The sequence below is a fragment of the Littorina saxatilis genome, linkage group LG4 (assembly GCF_037325665.1).
Source record: "Littorina saxatilis isolate snail1 linkage group LG4, US_GU_Lsax_2.0, whole genome shotgun sequence".
Lineage (NCBI taxonomy): Eukaryota > Metazoa > Mollusca > Gastropoda > Littorinimorpha > Littorinidae > Littorina > Littorina saxatilis.
In genome coordinates, this window is record NC_090248.1 from 47,772,865 (window position 1) to 47,797,593 (window position 24,729).

At 42.7% G+C, this 24,729-nt stretch overlaps 1 protein-coding gene across 1 annotated transcript in view; it reads right to left on the bottom strand.

Moving 5' to 3' along the window:
- Positions 1–412: 412 nt before the first annotated feature.
- LOC138965616 (uncharacterized) overlaps positions 413–24,729 on the bottom strand; it is a 71,273-nt gene continuing 46,956 nt past the window's right edge. The window contains exons 22-35 of the mRNA XM_070337794.1: positions 24,252–24,402; positions 23,656–23,790; positions 22,848–23,036; positions 21,977–22,084; positions 19,907–20,035; positions 18,090–18,299; positions 17,618–17,725; positions 15,874–15,981; positions 12,380–12,480; positions 12,030–12,096; positions 6,440–6,546; positions 3,707–3,873; positions 2,856–3,044; positions 413–1,877 (exon numbers count right to left, since the gene is read on the bottom strand). Coding sequence (XP_070193895.1) covers positions 1,630–1,877; positions 2,856–3,044; positions 3,707–3,873; positions 6,440–6,546; positions 12,030–12,096; positions 12,380–12,480; positions 15,874–15,981; positions 17,618–17,725; positions 18,090–18,299; positions 19,907–20,035; positions 21,977–22,084; positions 22,848–23,036; positions 23,656–23,790; positions 24,252–24,402 — 2,017 coding nt within the window. The 3' untranslated portion in view covers positions 413–1,629. The remainder of the gene's footprint in view (positions 1,878–2,855; positions 3,045–3,706; positions 3,874–6,439; positions 6,547–12,029; positions 12,097–12,379; positions 12,481–15,873; positions 15,982–17,617; positions 17,726–18,089; positions 18,300–19,906; positions 20,036–21,976; positions 22,085–22,847; positions 23,037–23,655; positions 23,791–24,251; positions 24,403–24,729) is intronic.

A 24,729-nucleotide genomic window follows, 5' to 3' on the forward strand; every position in this document is an offset into this window, starting at 1 on the left:
CTATCCGTTTTGAGAAGGACAGCTCCTGCCAGTGTTATTCTTTTTTTGTTTGTTTTCAGAATCTACCTGCAGTCTGTTGATGCATAAAACTGAGAAAAATAATGCGTTTGAATGAAATAGAAAGAACAAATCTCTTTAACCAGCAACTTTGAATGCATCTGAAAGTGGAATTGGTCAGTAGATGACATGGGGAGGTGTATCAATTTGCGCACATTATTTAATGGATAGTATAGCTTTTCTGTAAACAATGACCACATGTGTGTGTGTGTGTGTGTGTGTGTGTGTGTGTGTGTGTGTGTGTGTGATTGTTTGTACATTCAAATACAGTACTGTAATATGTTAGTTTTATTCACTCTTTGTGACCCACTTCCAGCACTTTCACAAGCTCGGCAAAGAAAAAGACAAAAGCAGATCAAGTATAAACTTTTGTATTGCACAATGTTCTTTTACATTCATTGGTCCATAAGTATCAAATTAATTTATCATATATTCCTCTCTTTCATACAACCATACTTACACCCACACTTATAGCCCCCCCTCCACACACACACAATTAATATGAGGTCTGGACAAAGAGATCATAATAAAATTTGCAGTAGTCTATGATCACAACTTATGAAAGACTGATTGAACAAACTCCTACCAAATATCCATGCAAATGAAGTTCACAGAATGAAAATTACAGAGAAATATCACTGAGAGTAGCAATTTATGCAAAATTCACAAAAAAGCAACAAAAAAACAACAATAATACTGAAAACAGTGCTTAACCACATTCAAAGAAGCACAATGGATTTCCTGCACAAATATTTTTAAAAACCAGCACTCACAAAATCTACAGTGATCTCTATAAACAGGTCAAAGGTGTCAAACAGAAATTCCCATTTAATCATGTATGCAAATCCTGTTGCTTTTAATACTTATAAAGTAAGGCAGTGGCACAGAGACAGTAACAGCAAACAGTAATTGATAAAACTACCCGAAACTGCTTCTCTAAACACAAACAGTCACATACAAACACACACAGAGAATCTCATCAAGCACCGAGTGATACACACATAACAAGACAAAATACGGCAATTAGCCCTGACACACTTGATGTTGTCGCAACAAGGCAACAATAGCCATGTTGTAATCCTAAATGCATATTGTTTATATTTTTTTAAGAACGTGTCCACAAGCATTTTCGTTGTTTGTCCATAAGCGTTTTGTTTCTTATCGTTAAATATGTTGTTTTTGTGAAATGATTGTTTATAACAGAAAGTGAATAAACCATATGTTTAACCAACGGTAGCCAGCAAATGATCCGATTTCAACCTATATTTGTTGTTTTTGTGAAACGATTGTTTATAATCAACAGTGAATAAACCATGTTTAAAACAACGGTAGCCAGCACATGATCGGATAACAAGCTAAAACCAGTTAGCCACATTCCAAACAGGTCTCTGAACCCATCCAACACTCTCTTAGGATAAACACAAGGAAGCAAGCAAGCTCTCTCACCATTTACTCTACCGCAGTCTGTACCGCAAATCACTCCAATAATGCACACCCCAAAATCCGTCCATACACAGCCCCCCACCACCTCTATCTCACCACGAATCAACAAATCAAACAGAAAATAATAAACTATGCTCGGAGAACATTCAACACACATTTTGGACAGGCCAGGGGAAGCAACCCCTCTCGCCCGTAATACTGCTGTAGCAGGGCAGCAGTTGCCGGCAGTTTGTCCGAAGATCCCGCCCCCAGTTTCTGCAGAGAGGTGGCCAGAACCACGTTGTTGAAGGCAGACTGAGAGAAGTGATGGCCGCACGTAAACAGAACCACTGCCCCAGCCTCTGCATCGTGGCTCCTTTTCTTGTCGCCTTCTGCGTCTGAAATGGTGGTTGGATGGGTTAGCTGAAACTTGGTTGACTTTTGTTTTGGAGCTACAGTGCTACCTGCCTTGAAATAACATACCAGCTGAAAGTGTCCCTGCATTGCAGGTAGCCTGTTTTGACAGGTATATTTGTTTCAAGATAATAGACAAAAGGACTACAGAAGGTGTCTTTTATTCCGAGGTGTCCTTTCATCGTAGGGGCCTCATACATTTCAGGTACCAGGACAGTATGACAGATTATAATTTTAAGGAATCAAAATATCTTTTCTGCATCAAGTTTTCTTCTTATACAAAAATGAATACAATGTAATGTCTTACCCGGCTCAGAAGCATTTTCTCAAGTCCTCATTCTGTCTACACACAGAGGTCAACAGAAGACAATCACAGAAACTCGGCAATCTTTTCTACCTACAGTAAGACACAACCACCATGCAGTACCAGGCAATCCATTCAAGGAAGAATAAGTTTCAAGGAAATAAAAAACGCCGGGGGTCCAGGTGGCCGCGTAGGTCCCCAGGAGGGGTCCAGTGGCAGAGAAGCTGAAGCAGTTTGGCCTTGTGAATATGAATGTAACCCCCTCTGGTGAAATATAAACTGTGCATGTAAAGATAAACAACATTGTGTTCCTCTCACCCGGGTTTAACATGTTAGTAACAGGCACATGACTGTGTAGTTTTTTTAATTTATTTTTTAATTTTTTGCTTTTGCGGAAATCCGTGAAATCGTGGAGATTTGGATTGCCTGAGTACACAAAAAGATCTTACCAGCACTGTGGGAATGCAGATGATCCAGCTGGCTGCGAGTGAGCGGAATGCAGGCGGCCGAGGACGAAGACACAACCACCATGCAGTACACACAAAGATCTTACCTGCACTGAGGGAATGCAGATGATCCAGCTGGCTGCGAGTGAGCGGAATGCAGGCGGCCGAGGACGAAGACAACAACCACCATGCAGTACACACAAAGATCTTACCTGCACTGTGGGAATGCAGATGATCCAGCTGGCTGCGAGTGAGCGGAATGCAATCGGCGGAGGACGAAGACTTGGACACGCTACGCACGATGTCCTGCCACACGCGCTGGTACGGGATCAGGTTGGACTGGGGCTGCAGGGATAGCGCCTTGTCTGGTGTGCTGCCTGCTTCACAGCTAGTCTTTCCTCCTGTGTGAAAATATTGAAGAAAGATACTGAGAGAAAGAAACAACAACTGAAAAGGACACACACAGAAGATAATTTTAAACTCGAACACTAGCAGTCTGGAAGTTCATTATGTCTGTCACAATGAAGCAAAACATCTATGTTTACAGCTTCCATAAAATCAAGGCAGATTTATATTAAGAACCAAACCATGTCAGCAGTAGTGGACCATTTTAACTGATCACTCAGAACTTACCAAACACGGGTCAACTTTATGTGCAGACCCAGAGACGGTATCCATCTCCCACCCCCGTGTCACCACAATGGCACGTTAAAGATCTTGGTCATTCTACCATAAGTGCAGATGGCTGATACCACCTAAACACGCATACACCAAAAGCCGTGAGGGCGTAAAAACTCGAATCGTATAAGCCAATTCATGTCCAATAATAGGCAATTAAGACCTGACGGACAATAAGCCCCTTAAAATTTACTTACTTACCAAACAAACTTACAAATACATGAATAGTAATAATGCTATAAGTTAAGCATGTCAGAAAAAAAATAGCAAACACATAAAGAAAGAAAGAGAGAAGCAAACAAACAGTCAGCCATTTAAAAAAAACCAAAAACCCCCCCAAAAAAACCAACAATTAAACAGCAGTTGTGACCCACAAAGCAATTACCATCATGTTTGTGTATTTCTTGTGGCAGCCATGAAGACAGGAGTTGCCGAGTGGCGGGGGAATGGTCACTCAGCACTGTGTTCAGGACCAGCAGACAGAACGCTGAAGTGAAGTGCTGGCAGTAGTGCTGGTTTGTACCACTCGAGTCTTTTCTGGGCCCTTCACACCTTAGAATGGCATATGATAGCAAATAAGTACAAACACAAAACATGAACGAAAGAATATACATGAGATCATAAACAAGAATTGAAGAAAAAGCCACATGCATGCACACACCAGCACAAACACACATACAAAGACAGACAAATAAACAAACAGACAGACAGACCCTCAAAACTGAGCAAAGCGGAAGATCTTAAAAGCTGATCAATAATGCACACACAAACAGACAATAGCAAACATCTCCAAAGCTGACCTATTGCTACATTTTGTACATTAAAATAAAAATCTGCAATACTTCTTAATTGAGCTTTAAGGCTACTTAAAACAACTCAAAAAGTAGTTTTAGCCACCTTTGAAACTGGGTCTCAGTAACGTCTGAGGCTTCATAAACATCATTCCCATTTTTGCTCTTGGTTAGAAAAAAATGCATTCGCACAGCCCATGTACGGAAAAATAATCATTGATTCAGTACTTCTATCCAGAGAACTGTTGTGAATATTTGCATCGAACAGACTGTCTAATCTTATCAATTAAAAGTTGGGGACAGAACTTTACGCTTTGTAGAGCTTGGACGTCTTTCAAGCAAATATGTTTTGGAGACACCTGATAGCATTTAACTCATTCGCGTTGTATCGGACTTCCTAATCCGACAGCTGTGCTTTGCGTTGCCGGCACCTCGGATGTTACGATCCGACGTATGTAACACATTTTTAGTGGTGTGAACAGCCCCGCTGACCAAGGGAAACAACCCCCGCAGTAAACGTCTGCCTGTCTACAGTGGTACCATTCGCTGTAAACAGTTCCTTCCCTTCAACTGTTGGGAATAATGTTTGATTTATTTTACGGTGTGCGACCCATGTGTTTTGACTTTTCCAAGATGGCGGATCGTTCTGCTACAAGACATATTAACTTGAAAAGAGTGCTAGAACTTGTTATTCAGGACGGTTCTGATCTTGACCTTAGTGATGATGATAGTGGAGATGATATTTTAGACTCTGGTGACGAGTTTGTGCCAATGGACGATGATTTGGGTGATGATTCGGACAATGAAAGTGTCGATCATGACATTGTGCATGATGAACCCATGACATAGAAATTGTTTTTGTTTTTTTGCTTCAAAGAGGTAGCTTGACTGGATGTGAAAACAACAAAAGGTATGTTCTTTCAAATGTTTAATATATTTTTTGAAAGAGCAAGTTTCAAACTTTGCAAAAATGTAAGATAAGTAAGGTTATCTTGCGTTGTTGATTTTTTTTTTTTAAATGGGTCAAAATCGTGCGCCGGCAGGGAACACGAGGGACAATTTAGACGCGCCCCGAATGAGTTAAAAAGTGTTCATTCAATACTGGCCATCCACAGTAACGGCACCGATACATTTAGAGCCCCCCTTTGAAGACCTCCAGAAGTATGAGAAAAATCAGATCTTAAATAGGAGAGAGTCTTGAAATGGGGTACGTTTACACAGGTTATCAACACAAAGTGGTCGATTGGTAACGACTGGGTGGCCGACTGGTAACGACTGGGTGACCGATTGGTAACGACTGGGTGGCCGACTGGTAACGACTGGGTGGCCGACTGGTAACGACTGGGTGGCCGACTGGTAACGACTGGGTGGCCGACTGGTAACGACTGGGTGGCCGAGTGGTAACGACTGGGTGGCCGAGTGGTAACGACTGGGTGGCCGACTGGTAACGACTGGGTGGCCGACTGGGTGGCCAACTGGTAACGACTGGATGGCCGACTGGTAACGACTGGATGGCCGACTGGTAACGACTGGGTGGCCGACTGGTAACGACTGGGTGGCCGCACTTGCGCTCGGAAGCGAGAGGTTGCGAGTTCGACCCTGGGTCAGGGCGTTAGCAATTTTGTCCCCCCTTTCCTAACCTAGGTGGTGGGTTCAAGTGCTAGTCTTTCGGATGAGACGAAAAACCGAGGTCCCTTCGTTGTACACTACATTGGGGTGTGCACGTTAAAGATCCCACGATTGACAAAAGGGTCTTTCCTGGCAAAATTGTATAGGCATAGATAAAAAATGTCCACCAAAATACCCGTGTGACTTGGAATAATAGGCCGTGAAAAGTAGGATATGCGCCGAAATGGCTGCAATCTGCTGGTCGATGTGAATGTGTGATGTGATTCCATCTCACACGGCATAAATAGATCCCTGCGCCTTGAGTCCGAGTCGCGATATAAGACTTCATATAAATAAAATAAAATAAAATAAAAGTCCTAGAAAACAGGGTCTTAAAAGGGAGGGGGTCTTTTTTCTTCTTCTTCTGCGTTTGTGGGCTGAATCTCCCACGTACACTCATGTTTTTTGCACAAGTGGATTTTTACGTGTATGACCGTTTTTACCCCGCCATTTAGGCAGCATACGCCGCTTAAAATTAAAAAAACAAAAAACAAACACAAAACATTAAAGAGCAGTTGTGACCCACAAAGCAATTACCATCATGTTTGTGTATTTCTTGTGGCAGCCATGAAGACAGGAGTTGCCGAGTGGCGGGGGAATGGTCAGACTAAGGGAGGGGTCTGAAATGGGGGGGGGGGGGGGGGGGATGTCCACTGTACCTGAAGAGGAGGGAAGCCAGGTGTGGGGCCAGGTGAGGCAGGTGTGACTCCAGAAGCTGTTCTAGCTGTGCCATGGGCAGCTGCTTGTCCAGCCAGTGGTTGGTGATCTGAACACACAAACAGTGTTGATCAAACACAACTCATACGGTGGAACCCTACCCCCCCTCTTCCCTTTTAAGACCTCCAAATATCTGAGAAAATCAGACCTTAAAAAGGAGGGATTCTTAAGGTATTAGAACACACCTGACAGTACGCTGGAGTAGCCTCCCTTCCCGGATTTAGAACGCGTTTCGTGTCGTAACAGATTATCCACTTATTAGCCATATCCGTATGCAAAATAATGAAATAAACATTAGGAAATATCAGAAGTTTACAACTATCGACATTCTCTATCAGTGCAATACAAAACAATCGTTAGAACTTGCATTTACGACATGTCGTGCGTGAGAACGTGTCACTGTAAACAAGCACTTCTTGCCTGGCTGAAGAACCATACGAGTCAATCTAAAACAGACAAGTAATGGAAAGCAGTCTGCGGATAAACATAACAAACTGCTGATGAAAAAGTGTGTTCGTCCCTGCTCAGGATAAAAGACATTGGACTGATGACAATAACGTGGCAGCGTTCACGCGAACAGATTTTTTTCAGATTATCGCTTCTACATTTTATTGCACGTACTTGGGGCAGATCAGAATTTCACACTGGAAGATGACAAATTGGTCTTGTGAGTTGAGAACCACATGTTCTTTGCCGACAGAAATCACGATGGGACAAGATGCAGATTGTGTTGAAGAGATGTTTGCAGATTATCGCATCTACATTTTATTGCTCAGATCAACGCACGAAGTTGGGGTAGATCTGAATTTCGCAATGCCGGAAGACGACAAATCGGTCTTTTGAGTTGAGAACCACATGTTCTTTGGCGGCAGAAATCACTATGGGGCAAGATGAGGATTGTGTTGAGGAGGTTAATACTGACTGACTTTAGATGAAGAGTTCCTAGACCTGGTTTTTGTAGAGAGGCATCATGATGATATCCTGTGTTTTTTTAACGTTCTTGGTGACAACGCGCCAGAATCGCACGAAGATCGAACTCTCGAAGAAAACAAGTTTATCGCTGAACATCGGAAATGTGAAAGTATTACTCTTCCTGTCTGATCAGTCTCCCCGTTAAATCTACAGGCTACATTATTTATCAGGTAACTTACCAAACCGGAGTGTGTGTGTGTGTGTGTGTGTGTGTGTCAGTGTCAGAGTGTGTGTGTGTGTGTGTGTGTGTGTGTGTGTGTGTGTGCCGGATTACCACCATTAACGCACCCTTTTGGACTTTTCTACGTAACCTTACTATGCCTACTGTGACATTCACGAGGATTATTGTGATTCTTGGACAATCGTGTGCCTGTGCTGGACTTGCAGGAAGACAAACGGCGTCGGAACGTATTATACGTGCTGCCAAGTGTGCATGCCCAGAGCGCAGTGTGAACCGAGAGTGAATGTGTCATTGTGTGGAAGTTTTGCTCGATTGATTTATTCATGATTTAATTTGCCTTTTGGTTCAATAGAAAAATCTGTGTACGTTATACTTTGTATTTTGTGGTGTGATTCGCCCGAGTGCGAGACCCCCATCCCCGAACGCCTCTGTGGGTAGAATTGTATAATTGTGTGAGTAACGTGAGTGTGTAGATGAGAATGTGTAGATGATAATGTGAAAGTTGCTTTGGACCCAGACACACACACACAGCAGACTTCAACGCAACAGCTAAGTTTCAGCCTGACAAAGAAATTCGAGTGACACAGCTAAGGGCTGTACTTGTTATTTCTCTATTAAAACAAATGTTTCAAGATCTTTAGGCCAATAAAAAATAAATTGTCTGTTTCTAATAACATGGGTAAACAAAATAGGGTAGGTAGGTAGGGATTTTTAATTTTTTTTGCCAGGATAGAATTCTTCAAAATAACTAAATGACACAACGAGACAAGACTCGCTATAGATAAATTTATAAAAAAAAAAAGTAAAAAATGTGACAAAGAATATAAAATTATTGTTTTACCTGGTCTGGAATCTTCAGTAGTAATTGCATAAAAAAAAGTCTGATATATATATATATATATATTTATCAATTATCATGTTAACTTTTTCTTAAAATGGGTGCGCTAAATCCTAGTCTGTTTGTTTTTAATGGACTAAGCAATCCTTGTACTGACAGAAAATATGTATTTTAAAAATGTCCAGTTGCAAATTACTTATTTTTCTAATTGGAAGAGAATATACACTCTTTTGTGTTCAAATGGGTAGGGGGCAGGGGTGGTAAAAGGATCACAGTTCAAGATTGTGCGCGACAAGAGGTGTGTTTCTTTTAACTGTGATGAAGAGGGATAACTGAACTTGGTATCTAACACTATTTCTGAACACTGTAACCACATTAGCACTTTTAATTTTTTTTTCTGTCTTCCAAGCTTTAAATTCAGCTAATAAAATGAGTAAAAAAGTGGTTTTTTCTGAATTCAACAGTTAAATTACTATGTTGGATGTTCTATTTTGCTTCCCTATTTCTGTTCTGAAGTTTTTGATCAACTGACTACCTTGCTTTTCTATTTGGAAGACAATATGCACTCTTTTCTGAAAAATGGGTAGGGGGTGGGGGAAGTAAAAGCATCACAGTTCAAGATTTTGCGCGACAAGAGGTGTGTTTCTTTTAACTGTGATGAAGAGGGATAACTAAACTTGGTATCTAACACTATTTCTGAACACTGTAACCACTTTAGCACTTTTAATTTATTTTTTTCTGTCATCCAAGTTTTGAATTCAGCTTACAAAATGAGTAAACAAGTGTGTTTTTTCTGAATTCAACAGTTAAATAACTCTGTTGGGTGTTCTTTTTTGCTTCCCTATTTCTGTTCTGAAGTTTTTGATCATCTGATTACCTTGCCTTTCTATTTGGAAGATAATATGCACTCTTTTCTGAAAAATGGGTAGGGGGTAGGGTTAGTAAAAGCATCACAGTTCAAGATTTTGCACGACAAGAGGTGCGTTTCTTTTAACTGTGATGAAGAGGAATAACTCAACTTGGTATCTAACACTATTTCTGAACACTGTAACCACTTTAACACTTTTAATTTATTTTTTTCTGTCATCCAAGCTTTAAATTCAGCTTATAAAATGAGTAAACAAGTGGTTTTTTTCTGAATTCAACAGCTAAATCACTCTGTTTGGTGTTCTTTTTTGCTTCCCTATTTCTGTTCTGAAGTTTTTGATCATCTGATTACCTTGCCTTTCTATTTGGAAGATAATATGCACTCTTTTCTGAAGAATGGGTAGGGGGTAGGGGTAGTAAAAGCATCACAGTTCAAGATTTTGCGCGACAAGAGGTGCGTTTCTTTTAACTGTGATGAAGAGGGATAACTCAACTTGGTATCTAACACTATTTCTGAACACTGTAACCAGTTTTGCACTTTTAATTTATTTATTTCTGTCTTCCAAGCTTTAAATTCAGCTAATAAAATGAGTAAAAAAGTGTTTTTTTTCTGAATTCACCAGTTAAATCACTATGTTGCATGTTCTATTTTGCTTCCCTATTTTTGTTCTGAAGTTTTGATCATCTGACTACCTTGCTTGTCTATTTGGAAGATAATATGCACTCTTTTCTGAAAAATGAGTAGGGGGTGGGGGTAGTAAAAGCATCACAGTTCAAAATTTTGCGCGACAAGAGGTGTATTTCTCTTAAAATTTGTGAAGAGGGATAACTCAACTTGGTATCTAACACTATTTCTGAACACTGTAACCACTTTAGCACTTTTAATTTATTTTTTTCTGTCATCCAAGTTTTGAATTCAGCTTACAAAATGAGTAAACAAGTGTGTTTTTTCTGAATTCAACAGTTAAATAACTCTGTTGGGTGTTCTTTTTTGCTTCCCTATTTCTGTTCTGAAGTTTTTGATCATCTGATTACCTTGCCTTTCTATTTGGAAGATAATATGCACTCTTTTCTGAAAAATGGGTAGGGGGTAGGGTTAGTAAAAGCATCACAGTTCAAGATTTTGCACGACAAGAGGTGCGTTTCTTTTAACTGTGATGAAGAGGAATAACTCAACTTGGTATCTAACACTATTTCTGAACACTGTAACCACTTTAACACTTTTAATTTATTTTTTTCTGTCATCCAAGCTTTAAATTCAGCTTATAAAATGAGTAAACAAGTGGTTTTTTTCTGAATTCAACAGCTAAATCACTCTGTTGGTGTTCTTTTTTGCTTCCCTATTTCTGTTCTGAAGTTTTTGATCATCTGATTACCTTGCCTTTCTATTTGGAAGATAATATGCACTCTTTTCTGAAGAATGGGTAGGGGGTAGGGGTAGTAAAAGCATCACAGTTCAAGATTTTGCGCGACAAGAGGTGCGTTTCTTTTAACTGTGATGAAGAGGGATAACTCAACTTGGTATCTAACACTATTTCTGAACACTGTAACCAGTTTTGCACTTTTAATTTATTTATTTCTGTCTTCCAAGCTTTAAATTCAGCTAATAAAATGAGTAAAAAAGTGTTTTTTTTTCTGAATTCACCAGTTAAATCACTATGTTGCATGTTCTATTTTGCTTCCCTATTTTTGTTCTGAAGTTTTGATCATCTGACTACCTTGCTTGTCTATTTGGAAGATAATATGCACTCTTTTCTGAAAAATGAGTAGGGGGTGGGGGTAGTAAAAGCATCACAGTTCAAAATTTTGCGCGACAAGAGGTGTATTTCTCTTAAAATTTGTGAAGAGGGATAACTCAACTTGTTATTTAACACTATTTCTGAACACTGTAACCACTTTAACACTTTTAATTTATGTTTGACTGTGTTCCATGCTTCAAATTGGGCTTCAAAAATGGATACATAAGGTTTTTTTTTCCAAATTCACCTGTAAAATCACTATGTTTGATGTTCTATTTTGATTTCCTATTTCTCTTCTTCAGTTTCTGATCATCCGATTGTTTTTTTGTTAACATATTCACAATACAATATCACAATTTCTTCAGTAGGGTTTGCGTGAAAAAATCTCATACCTATGCTCAAACTTCAGTCGCTATCTCAAAATTTTGCGCGACAAGCTCTATTCATTTTGTTTTTTTCTGATAAACAAAACACTGAACTAACATAAAAACAAACCTTTAAAACTGCCTAACCACTTTGAAATATGGCCTCAGGTGTGAACTCCAGCCTTAAAATGGGGGGTAAATTTACAGAGCTACTGAACAGTTAATCCGAGGACAGAGTTTCTTAAAAGAGAGGGAGACTTATTAAAGTGTGATTGGTTGTGGCAAGAAGGAACAAGTCTGCTAAACTGTTAGTGTAACAATGTCTCATGGAGCAGTGAATGAATACATACAATGGATTTATTTTCATGCTTCTGAAGGAAACATAAAATAGCTAACTGCCCCCCCCCCCCTCCCTCACCCCCCAAAAAGCACTAAATTTGACACTAAATTTGGGTGTCAGAAAATATCCAAATACCAAACAAGTACAATCTTAAATTCCCAAAATTAGTTTAACAAAGACATTCACGTATCACTATCAGTACTTGAAATTTCAGATCAGAAAACACAGACCTGCATACAGAGGGTAGACAGCTGCTTTTCCCCCAACGTTGCACCACTTACATCTTCCAAGGCCAGTCTGTGGCAGTCAAGAAAAGCAACACACTTCAAATCCCATCGCAAACGATCATAAACAAACCAAATAAAGCAAAAAAGAAAAAAAAGCAAGCCAACCAACAAACAGGCAATGAAATTGTAAAAAAAAAATTTAAAAAAAAAAATGCAATTGAAGAAGTATCATAAAATATCAAAGACAGTGCCATCCATACAAGAAACTATATTGCCTGGTTTGTTCCATACAATTTTTTTAACAGAGGAGCAAAACCGTAGGCCTAGGGTACAATCAGAAGATATTGGCTTACCTGAGATGATGAGAGACGACCTTTGCACTCAGGTCAGCAAAAGAGTCCTGGGAAAGGTCAGAGGTCACTTCACCCAGGCCCATCAGTCTGTAGCACAATGCCTGCACATGTGAAACACAACTATGATGTCATGCTTCCAAGTATAAATGTACATTTTGTTCCAGTCAAGTCCTTCAAATTTTATATGATGTTGATGATAACATCAGTCACTCTGTAAAAACACTGTGTAAAAATATTGGCGACATTTGTCTCAAATTTTATGTATTTGGCGTGGTGTTCAAGGATCAAGCTGAACCAAAAAGTTCAGATAAAGCAAGAAATGTATAGTACTCAGTTTTTACAATTACAGTGGAACTTCTATTTGAAGACCCTCCATTATAAAACACCCTCTACTATATAATACCTCACTTCCTCAGACGTTATTTTCATAGTGTCACTAAACTCACTTCCGTTATAAGACAACTTCCCCTCTCTTTTAGGGCCTACGGTATTTTCGGAACTATAACTGGCGCTTTGTTATATAGGGCGCAACCACTACTTTTGAGGTAAAATTGAAAAAAACCCATCACTTTAGGCGCTCTATCAGCCGCACATCCAAGGAAGAATACAGAGTGGAAATATGTTTCTGGATCTGGATCTGGATAACCCGCCTGGGTTGGTGGTTGGCGGGTGCGCCACAGAAGCCGACGTCGACTATCAACGTGACGTTTTTTTGGGTGTGCGCATCTAAAAGAGTCTTAAAAGTTCACTGTACACAAGGTGGATATAGTGTACAACTCCAGCTGGTCTTCTTGCTGCTGTACTTGCGGTTTTAGTCCGTTTGCCCTAGAATGTAGGCTTTTCAAGCACAGTTAAAAAATGCTATGTTACAATGTTAAAAACTGGATAAAAACTACTGAGGCTCTCACACGGGTTTCTGCCCCCCTAACGCCGATGAGAAGGCGCTGGGCGTGGTCAAGGTGACGGTGGCTTCGTTCAAGTTGTTCCACTCGATCACTGTCTTTATAAAGAACGAGTTCCTGTATTGATCAGTCTTTGAGGTAGGAGCTTTGAAACAGCGGCTGTTGTTGGTTGCCTGTCTCTGGAGGATGTTTTGGCTCTCATACCCCTCGTAGGCTTTAGGCTTGACTCGGCGCCGAGATACGCTCACCGGGGTGAGGAAGGAGTCAAGGGGTAAGGCAGGTACAAGTCCATTGATGATTTTGAACAGCATCGTCAGGCGAAGTTGCTGACGGCGTTCCTGGAGTGTAGGAAGTTGGAGGTACTCTAGCATCTTGGTGAGGCAGCCTGGGTCCTTGGACACGTAGTCTTTCATGATGAACCTAGCGGCTAGGCGTTGGATAAGTTCGAGTCTCTCAACGTCTTGTTTGTAGTAGGGGTCCCAGACCACCGCCCCGTACTCAAGGGTGGACCTGACAAGAGTGATGTAGGCTCTGGATGTGCGGTGAGATCAAAGGCAGTTCCATTGTAATACATGTAGCTGCCTGCCCCAGTTTACAGACACTGACCTTCTTCCCCATGGTCAATGACCGAGTTTTATCTATGGGACGGTTTCCTTTCATGTCTGAGAGGAAACACTGCCTGCCCCAGTTTACAGACACTGACCTTCTTCCCCATGGTCAATGACCGAGTTTTATCTATGGGAGGTCTCCTTTCATGTCTGAGAGGAAACACTGCCTGCCCCAGTTTACAGACACTGACCTTCTTCCCCATGGTCAATGACCGAGTTTTATCTATGGGACGGTCTCCTTTCATGTCTGAGAGGAAACACTGCCTGCCCCAGCTTACAGACACTGACCTTCTTACCCAGGTCAAGGACAAAGTTTAACCATGGGGCGGTCTCTTTGATGTCTGAGAGGAAACTGGTAGTGGTAGAAACATGCTTTATCACAAGAGAGGGAGTGTTAGGTTTCTTTGTATGGGGATGTGGGTACATGTTTACTCTTCTTTAGCCATACACAAGGCCGCGTAACCTTCAATAGGGCGCAGGGCTTCAAGTTCAAGTCTTGTAGTCCAAAAAGTAAGGTAATTTCTCAGATTTTGGGAGGTCTCAAAACAGCGGTACAGTGGAACCCCCCTTTTAAGACCCCCCTTTTTTACATTTAGTCAAGTTTTGACTAAATGTTTTAACATCGAGGGGGAATCGAAACGAGGGTCGTGGTGTATGTGTGTGTGTGCGTGTGTGCGTGCGTGTAGAGCGATTCAGACCAAACTACTGGACCGATCTTTATGAAATTTGACATGAGAGTTCCTGGGTATGATATCCCCGAACGTTTTTTTCATTTTTTTGATTAATGTCTTTGATGACGTCATATCCGGCTTTTCGTGAAAGTTGAGGCGGCACTGTCACGCTCTCATTTTTCAACCAAATTGGTTGAAATTTTGGTCAAGTAGTCTTCGACGAAGCCCGGACTTCGGTATTGCATTTCAGCTTGGTGGCTTAAAATTAGTTAATGACTTTGGTCATTAAAAATCTGAAAATTGTAAAAAAAATTATTTTTTTCTAAAACGATCCAAATTTACGTTTATCTTATTCTCCATCATTTGCTAATTCCAAAAACATATAAATATGTTATATTCGGATTAAAAACAAGCTCTGAAAATTAAATATATCAAAATTATTATCAAAATTAAATTTTTGAAATCAATTTAAAAACACTTTCATCTTATTCCTTGTCGGTTCCTGATTCCAAAAACATATAGATATGATATGTTTGGATTAAAAACACGCTCAGAAAGTTAAAACAAAGAGAGGTACAGAAAAGCGTGCTATCCTTCTCAGCGCAAGTACTACCCCGCTCTTCCTGTCAATTTCACTGCCTTTGCCGTGCGCGGTGGACTGACGATGCTACGAGTATACGGTCTTGCTGCGTTGCATTGCGTTTAGTTTCATTCTGTGAGTTCGACAGCTACTTGACTAAATGTTGTATTTTCGCCTTACGCGACTTGTTTCTTCTTCTTCTTCTGCGTTCGTGGGCTGAAACTCCCACGTACACTCGTGTTTTTTGCACGAGTGGAATTTTACGTGTATGACCGTTTTTCCCCCCGCCATTTGGGCAGCCATACGCCGCTTTCGGAGGAAGCATGCTGGGTATTTTCGTGTTTCTATAACCCACCGAACTCGGACATGGATTACAGGATCTTTTTCGTGCGCACTTGGTCTTGTGCTTGCGTGTACACACGGGGGTGTTCGGACACCGAGGAGAGTCTGCACACAAAGTTGACTCTGAGAAATAAATCTCTCGCCGAACGTGGGGACGAACTCACGCTGACAGCGGCCAACTGGATACAAATCCAGCGCGCTACCGACTGAGCTACATCCCCGCCCCAGACTCCCCTTTTAAGACTGCCTCCCGTTTAAGACCTTGGTTTTCTCAGACTTTCTGATCATAACCTCTGTAAAATTACCTCCATGTTAATTAAGACCCCCCTCCTTTTTAACATTTGATTTTCTCAGATTTTTAGAAATCTTAAAATCCACTGTAGTGCCTAACCTGAATATGGCTGTCTTCCAGTGTGCAGAGATGGGCAGCAGTGAACCAGTCATGCAGGTCAACACAGTGCTGTAGCATGGCTGTCCTGTCCATGTAGTCTCCAAGGTACTGGGGAATAATAGTTTTACAATGAAAATATGAGTTATTTCTAATATGCTGACGGTTAGCAAATGATAACAGACATGTCGAGAAAAAAGATATCAAGCATGAGCCTTTTAGGCGAATGCTGATATCATTTGTGAGACATGTCTGTTATCATTTGCTAACAGTCAGCATATTAGAAACTAGATGATTACCCGCTTCGCCGGGTGGATCGCGAGACGGAGTATGCAGCGTGGCGGTTCGCACCGGCTTTGCCGGGATGATCGCGAGACGGAGTATGCAGCGTGGCGGTTCGCCAGCTTCGCCGGGTTAGAGCACGTGTTGACGTGATTGACACCACACGAAGGAAGGGAGATAAACGCGCAAAACACTGGACAAGATAAGGAAGAGTTACTGGAAATGGATCTACAGAAAAACCAAAATCGGTTCACCGCGCCGCGCTTAGAGCACGTGTTGAAAATTTTCATCGACCAGATTGTGTCCGGGGTCTACCTGAATATGCTCACCAAATTAGAAGCAGATCCATCGAGAACTTTGGCCGTGCATAGCGAAGTGACAGACAGACAGACAGACAGACAGACACACACAAGCCGTATATAGATATAGATAACGGTTTTATTACCGTAATTCGACCAAAAGAAATTTCGAAGCAACCCCGCGAATTAGACAGAACAGCCGCAATGGGAACTTGGGCGCTCCTACCTGATTATGCCTGTCAGTCAAAGAATTCTCGTGACCTGGGTCAGCCAATCAGAGTAACACACCTGACGTGATGAATATTCACAGGTCAAATGCGTTTGACACACAACAATCTCACAAACCATGTTGAACATGCGTTTCGGTTGCTTCGCTTTTTCTTGTTGAACAGAGAGCGACAGATTTAGAACCGACTCCAGATGGATGGGAAATGACGTAAAGATACATTTAACATAAAGCGAGTGACGCAATTTCACTTGATTTTTCCGAACTTAGATCATTTAGATTTCAAGTGAGCGGGTCGGCATTGTGCACACTCGGATGATGGGCGGTGCCTTGCTGTTCCGTAAAGCACCCACCGACAAAACTCGCTTTTCGGTATTTTTTAGATAAAGAGAGTATTATTTGACAGCATTTGAAGTGTCATTCTTTAGAATAAATCACGCTGATATTGTTGATTTAAATTTTTACTTTGTCTTGTTAATTGTTAGCTTGATAAACAAAAAGGGTCCATGCCTGAACGTTATAACATTTAGAGGGTCATCTAGAATTCATCCTGATTGGTCAAAAAGCCATATGGGGCACTGAATTGGTAATAATACAGTATAACATAGCCACACAAACTCAACCACCCAAATATCAGACTAAGTTTGGATCTGTGATAACTCTGTGAAGCAGACACAGAAAATTCTAGAACGTGTCCTCGGTCTATCCCCTCTTCTATTAAAGGTAGGAACCTTATTTTTTTGCAATGACCATGTAATGATGTATACCCCACTTCCAAAGCTACATGCTAAATTTCAGCTTAATTGGCCCCATAAACACCCAAGATCTGAGTCCGGAGAGAATGACAGACAGACATACAGACAGAGAGACACAGTGAAATCTATACACCAACAGTTACATGGGTGTAAAGAACCCCACTAGAAAAAATAATTTCAGTTACCTTGACTACCAGAGGAATGACTTTGGAGTGGTAAGGGAGATCACTGGGGCTGACAGACTGCAGGCTGGGTATCAGCACATCTTCACCCCCACCCCCACCTTCTTCCACCTGAAAGAAAGGAAACAATGTTCAAATTAAAGCAAGATACACATAACATTCCAAGAAAATGAAAATGATCATATTTTTGTCAGTGTACACCAGTCTTGTACATATTGTACATTCAAGTACGCACACACACACGTGTAGGCATACGCTCATGTATGTATGCACATACACACACAGCACACACACACACACATAGAAAGAGACAGAGTGAGTGAGAGAGACAGACACACACACAGACACTCTGACTGACCAACCTACCAATGATCATACAGATCAACAGACATGCATGTACACACACACCCTCCCCAACATCCACACCCCCCCCCCCCCCCCCCCACCCATTTCTTCTCCACACCACACAACTCACCCACTGTGTTGTCTGCACAGCAGCAGTCGGCCCCTGCAGACTCCCCGTACACCATCGCGCCTGACCCATCACGTTCACCGGAGGCAATCCCCGGTGAGCGGTCGGAATCACCACATCCGACGTCACCAGGTTAGACTGCCGCCAGGACTGCATCTGGCTGACCCCTTTCTTGTGGCCGTGGCCTGGAAGGGCCGACTTGACCAGGCCAAGCTAGAGATAACAACAGACAAAGAATGAATGTCAAGGTACTTATACCCTCATAGCAGCAAGTTTCTCATTTACCTGATTGTAATTCTTTTATCCTCTCTCTTCGCCTAAAGATAATCCTTAATTGAGCTCGAAGACTAATTCACAAAGAGTCTTTTTACGGAAAACTCAATGCTAAAGTATAGCTCGCATAGTCTTCTTCTTCGCGTTCGCGTTCGTGAGGAAATCCCTTCACAGGGCAACGATCCTCATTTAGGTTGGTGTGCCTAATTTCCCTAGAGTGAAAGATAAAGTGGATAGTGTACCTACGAAAATCAAAACAGTGGTGGGTTGGTAGGCAAGCTATTGCTTTTCGTTATTTGCCGTGGCGCCCAATTTCAGGCCCTGGGCTGAGGGGCTAGCCTACCTAACGCAGCAACTGGGCCCCGACGAAACAATACAAACAGGACGAACAATATGGAGCAAGAGTGATAGATTCTACCTATATCACTACTAATTAGTCGGGGCGGGGATGTAGCTCAGTTGGTAGCGTGCTGGATTTGTATCCAGTTGGCCGCTGTCAGCGTGAGTTCGTCCCCACATTCGGCGAGAGATTTATTTCTCAGAGTCAACTTTGTGTGCAGACTCTCCTCGGTGTCCGAACACCCCCCGTGTGTACACGCAAGCACAAGACCAAGTGCGCACGAAAAAGATCCTGTAATCCATGTCAGAGTTCGGTGGGTTATAGAAACACGAAAATACCCAGCATGCTTCCTCCGAAAGGGGCGTATGGCTGCCTAAATGGCGGGGTAAAAACGGTCATACACGTAAAAGCCGTGGGAGTTTCAGCCCATGAACGAACAAACAAACAAACTACTAATTAGTCGACTTTGCCCAGTTAATTAATTGAAGGCTTAATTAACCCTTCCTTTCAATACATCCACCCCATTTTTCTCTATTATCTGTGGCACTTATCCCTCCCCCTATTCCCCCCCCCCCCCCCCCCCCCCCCCCTATTCCCTCCCTGGGTTTGTCTTTCTGTCACACACACCATCCCCCCCAGCAAACAGCAAACAGACACGAGAGATGTCACACACAGAATTACTGCCTGTAGGCTTCAGCTTGAAAACACCATCACAAACCTCAGGCCATGTGGTTTCAAAATTACCAAGGACTAAATTCTGATGACCATTTTAAATCAAGAAACCATTGCTTATGCGGTTCAGCCCTTTCCAACACATCCAAAAATGCACACACACACACACACACACATGCACGCGCAAACGCACACATGCACGCACGCATGCACGCACACACACACACACACACACACACACACACACACACACACACACACACACACACACACACACACACACACACACACACACACACTGCTGTACCTAAAATCTTGATTTCCTTGTTTCTTTTCTTTTTTTTAATGTTTAAAAAAAAAAAATTTGATTTACAAACATTTGTATTTAAAGGGCTGTATTATTTTATGATCAATTATATGCTATTTGTTAAACTCTGGAGGCAATACATTTCTGTATAATTTACAATTTCTTGTGTTCTTTAAAAACTCAAGTTGTTCAGTAACACCCACACACACAACACACACACACACTGACCTGTCCAGCATCATTCTTGCCCCAGACCCACAGCAACAGATCGTTGTCCAGCGCCATGTTGAACTCCCCCCCTGCAGACAGGTGGATGACATGCTGGTCGTTGATGCGGGTCAGCATCTTGGGCACACGCTGTTAACCCATCACACAGCACAGCACAGTCAGTGTACAATTTCAGTATACTGTGAAATCTCCCTTTTGCAGGCATGAAATAATAATACGAGAATTTATAAGGCGCACATATCTCACCACAAGGCGCACTCATACACATTTTTTCCCATTAACAACTCATGCAGTTGAGAATGACAGGCTTGTGGTCACTTCCCCCCAACTGCGAACTCACTTCCCGTGTGGTGATCTGGGCAACATCGTCCGTGGCGATGGCAAGATCAGGGCTACTAGTGGTTCGCCAAGCTCTGGAGTAGTAAGTGCACGGGTCATCTGGTTGGTTGAGAAGAGTCAGTTGGTTGGTGAGCATCCAGTCTTCTACCTCCTCACCCTTACTGTCGATCTGTCGATAGCCCCAACTCGGGGAGTGACTGTTGAAGTCGCCCGTGATGAGACAACGATCGGGGAGAATCGGTATGTTGTGAGGATCAAGCTGCTTGGCTGGTGGGGAATAGACGTTGAAGATGGCAAGGGGCTTCTTCCCGGCAAGGAGACAGACTCCTAGGCACTCTGTGGCACCATCCTGGGATCGATAAATCTCCGCTGCGGCCATCGAGTTTTTGACGAGAATGATAACACCACCTTTGTGTCCTGATGCTCTGTCATGTCGAAAAGTTTCATACCCTCGAATGGAGAAACGGTGACTGCTGTTCAGATGTGTTTCCTGCATGCAGCAAACATCAATATTTTGTTGCTTCAGAAAATTCTGAAGGTCAATTTTCTTGTTCCTCACCCCCTCAGCATTCCAGTGCATGACTTTGATCTGGTAGCCGGTAGCTCTACTCCGCCCATCCCCGGCCACGTCAGATGGGTGGGAGTCGCCAGTCGCATTGGGTGGGCCCCTTTGAGGCTGAGGGCCCGGCACCGTCTTCACCTGGCTGCGATCCATGAAGACGACACCATCACGTTGATTCGTTGATGACACAACCATTTGTCGAGGATAGCGTAGGCACCCGGTCTGCTCCCCGCCTAAAAAAGGCCAGTGCCATTCCGTCTTCGAGGGACTGCGTGGGTTTCATTTCGGAGTTTTCCTTCTCCTAGACGAGTTTCCTTCCATGGATGATGAGCCTCCTCTACCCTCGTTTTGAATTCAGAGTGGTCTTCTCTTAGGATAGCTGCCTGCCAGGGTTGACGAGCCTATCCTGCCCGGCTATTTGACCCATAGCTGGAGGTTGGTTCGTGGGCACCTGGGCGTTTCCACACACCGGTGGGCCCGCATGCCGCACGTCTAGGGGCCAACCTCCTCCGAGTCCTTGTAGTCTAGCCTGGGGCCTTGCGGTACCCAGTTTACGCCTGTCGCCGCGATGGAGGCACTACATAGGGCTTGTTGTGGAGAGGTTATTGTACTGGCAGGAGAGACTGACGCATTCTGCTCTCTTTTCGCATTGTCCTAAAAAGGACAGACGGTGCTAGCCAGCGGTGAGGGCTGAAAGCGAGAAGTGACAAGCACAAGACACTTCGCCAACACACTAGACACGTCACACAACCGTTTGGCAGGCAACTCATGCAGTGAAATGTGTTACAAACCCTCCTGGTAAGAGCTAAACAAATCTGAGAACAGCAGGTCTCACAAAGAAAGGCGTCTTAAAATGGACTAAATGTACAGACCTAATAACAACAGTTTTACCAAATCAAAGCTTTAGAATCTCTTCGAACTTTTGGTGATATCCACAAATCAACGAAAATGAACCATACCTGAAAGAATAGAAGAAAAAAACCACCTGCAGACCTAAAGCCTGTCCTTAACTGGGCCAAGTCAACTTTGTGAAGTATACTTCGCGAAGCTGGCCGCACGAAGCTTAAGCTCTAAATTTTAGGTAAAAAGACTTCGCAAATTCTTCGTGAAGTCGACTGCGGGATCAATTCCGGACAGCCTCACAGAAGAGAAAATACATAAAAACCAACCTCATCCTGTCTGGTTCCTGTTCCCAGCTGCCCCTCCAGGTTCCTCCCCCAAACGTACACCTCTCCCTCTATGGTCAGGAGACAGGTGTGAAGGCTGCCACAGCTCACCTGAAACAATTGGCGGTTCTGGTAAGGTTATGCCCCCTCTTTCTTTCGGCTGGTAACTGGCGCCACCTCGCGGCAAGATCACACGAGAAAGGAAAAAAACTTGCATTGGTCCCAAATAGCATATCGGTTTGGTAACAGTTCGTGTGTAAGTCGTGCATTTTATACGATAAACAGACAATGGTCGGTTCTGGTGAGGTTATGCCCCTTCTTTCTTTCGGCTGATAACTGGCCCCACCTCGCGGCAAGATCACAGGAGTTGTCTCGCGTTATCACCCCAGAAGCGCTCATTAATGTCATGCATACAAAGTTTGTAGATCCAGCTCTAGTTTGCTGTCCAAAGTGCACACAGTTTGTTCAATGATCAACAGAAATATGTGAAGATTGAAACATTACCCACCTGGAATTAATACTAGAAAGTCTCAGCATGAATTTGTGACTGCATACACCTTGACTACTTATTACTGTTGCATACGTTTTAATACTTACCTGATCTGATAAGTAGGGAATTCCAGTTCTAAAATTTTAAAAAAAATTTTGTTTAGAAAAATCTGTTGGACAATAATCCTTTCCGATCTTGCACGTCCAGTTCATTCAGCCATTCAAATCAAATGGTACTTGTGTACCCAGCAAGCAGGCACATATTTGTCAAAAATGTATGGTTGCGAACGATTCCCCGTGTATCTATCAATGTAACACTGCACTTACTTTCACGCACCTTCATTGCCAAAGTTAGTTTTCTTTTCATTTTCACACCGGCACTCACCTGTACGACCTTGGAGTGGACGAAGGTGGTGTCGACAGGTGAGGGCAGGTGAAACATCTCCATGCCGTCCCCCGTGGGGGCTGCCATCTGACCCATCTGTCGTGAGCGTCGCATGGAGTTGGCAGCGTAGCGCAGGTTGTGGGGGTGGCAGCCCCAGCTGTACACCTTGTTGCTCACCGTCACTGCTATCTGCAGGTACAACACACACTGAATTAGACATTGCCCTTGGGATTGTAGCCAACTTTGCAGCATGTCTGACTTAATGACAGAAATTTCAGATTGTTACTACAGTAAAACCTCACTTTCAAGGCTCCCCCCATCCCCCCCTTTATGATTTAAGGACCTAGTTTTCCAGATTTTCTGAACATAACGTTTGTAAATTCACCTCCATTTTAAAACTCCCACCCTTTAAAGACCTGATACTTCCTAATTTGCTGTTGTTGGTCTCAGCGTGGAACTTCCACTGTATCTCTGCAGCTTTGTTCTGTAGGTTCGGTAAGAGATTTATTCCCCAATTTCTTGTGCCTGATCCTTATTGAATGCCAAGAGCAGGACATCACCAACTATTGTCAGCCTCAGTCCAAGGCTTTGTCGTTTTCATTGATAAATGCTGAGGCACAAAGGCAACTGCAAAGTGTTCCAACCTGTCATGTGGTAAGGGATATCTGCCTCTCTGTTTTCAAAACGCATTTTGCATCTCTCCTTTTATTCTCCTTTCTTCATTATAATTATATTTATTTAATGGAAGTCTGTGACCACCCATTCTAACTGCCACACACACACACTCACGGACACACACACAACTCACTGAATGGAAGTACTTTGTGCCAATGGCAGAGACAGGCTCAGAAAAAGATTTGATGAGAACTGGCGAAGTTCTCTTGTGAGTTCCCCCAATGCCCAGCTGTCCGAAGTAGCCACAGCCAAACGACCACACCTCGCCCTGAAAGTGTAGCAAAGTAAAAATGAGTTTTAATAAATCTAAAAGTGATGACAGACAACAACAGGAGATACGCTTTAGGGGTAATTCTATTCAATGCATCGCAGCTGTCCGTAATGTCGTCCTCATCCCTCATGTAAAACAAATGTTTGCATAAATCAAGAAGTCATTTTCTTTAAGCCAGTCAGGATGGCAGGCGGCAGGTGGGGAATAAGTCCCTGGGCGGAATTGTTTTGTTGCAATTTCAAAGGTATTTCGATGGCCACTACTGGCAGCTACAACACATGGTTAACAAACTAAAGTGGATGTGAAAGTGGACTTGTATTTCTTTTCTACAAGGAACATTCTTTTCTCAGGCCAACATATTTTTCTCCCAGAAAGACAGGCACTTTCCTTCGAAAAGTGCGGATCGGAGATTTTTCAAGCCAGAAACATGCAGGAGCAATTCAAAGACAATAACTGACCATATCGCTGAGCACCAGACTGTGACAGTAGCCAGCTGCAGCCCTGACGATGTTCTTGCTGCTCATTCTCTTGATGACCTTAGGGAACAGCTGATCCTCAGGGTCACCATGACCCAGCTGTCCGTGCACCCCCCACCCCCAGCTCCACACCCTGAAATGAATCACATGCAGGTTAGAAAAATACATGAACATTTAAACAAAAATATACATTCCCTTCATTTAACCAGCAAACAAATGTTCCCAGGGAAAACCTTCTCTGAAGTCAGTCTTGTGCTTAACATTTTGTTTTGTTTGTTTGTTTGTTTGTTTGCTTAACGCCCAGCCGACCACGAAGGGCCATATCAGGGCGGTGCTGCTTTGACATATAACGTGCGCCACACACAAGACAGAAGTCGCAGCACAGGCTTCATGTCTCACCCAGTCACATTATTCTGACACCGGACCAACCAGTCCTAGCACTAACCCCATAATGCCAGAC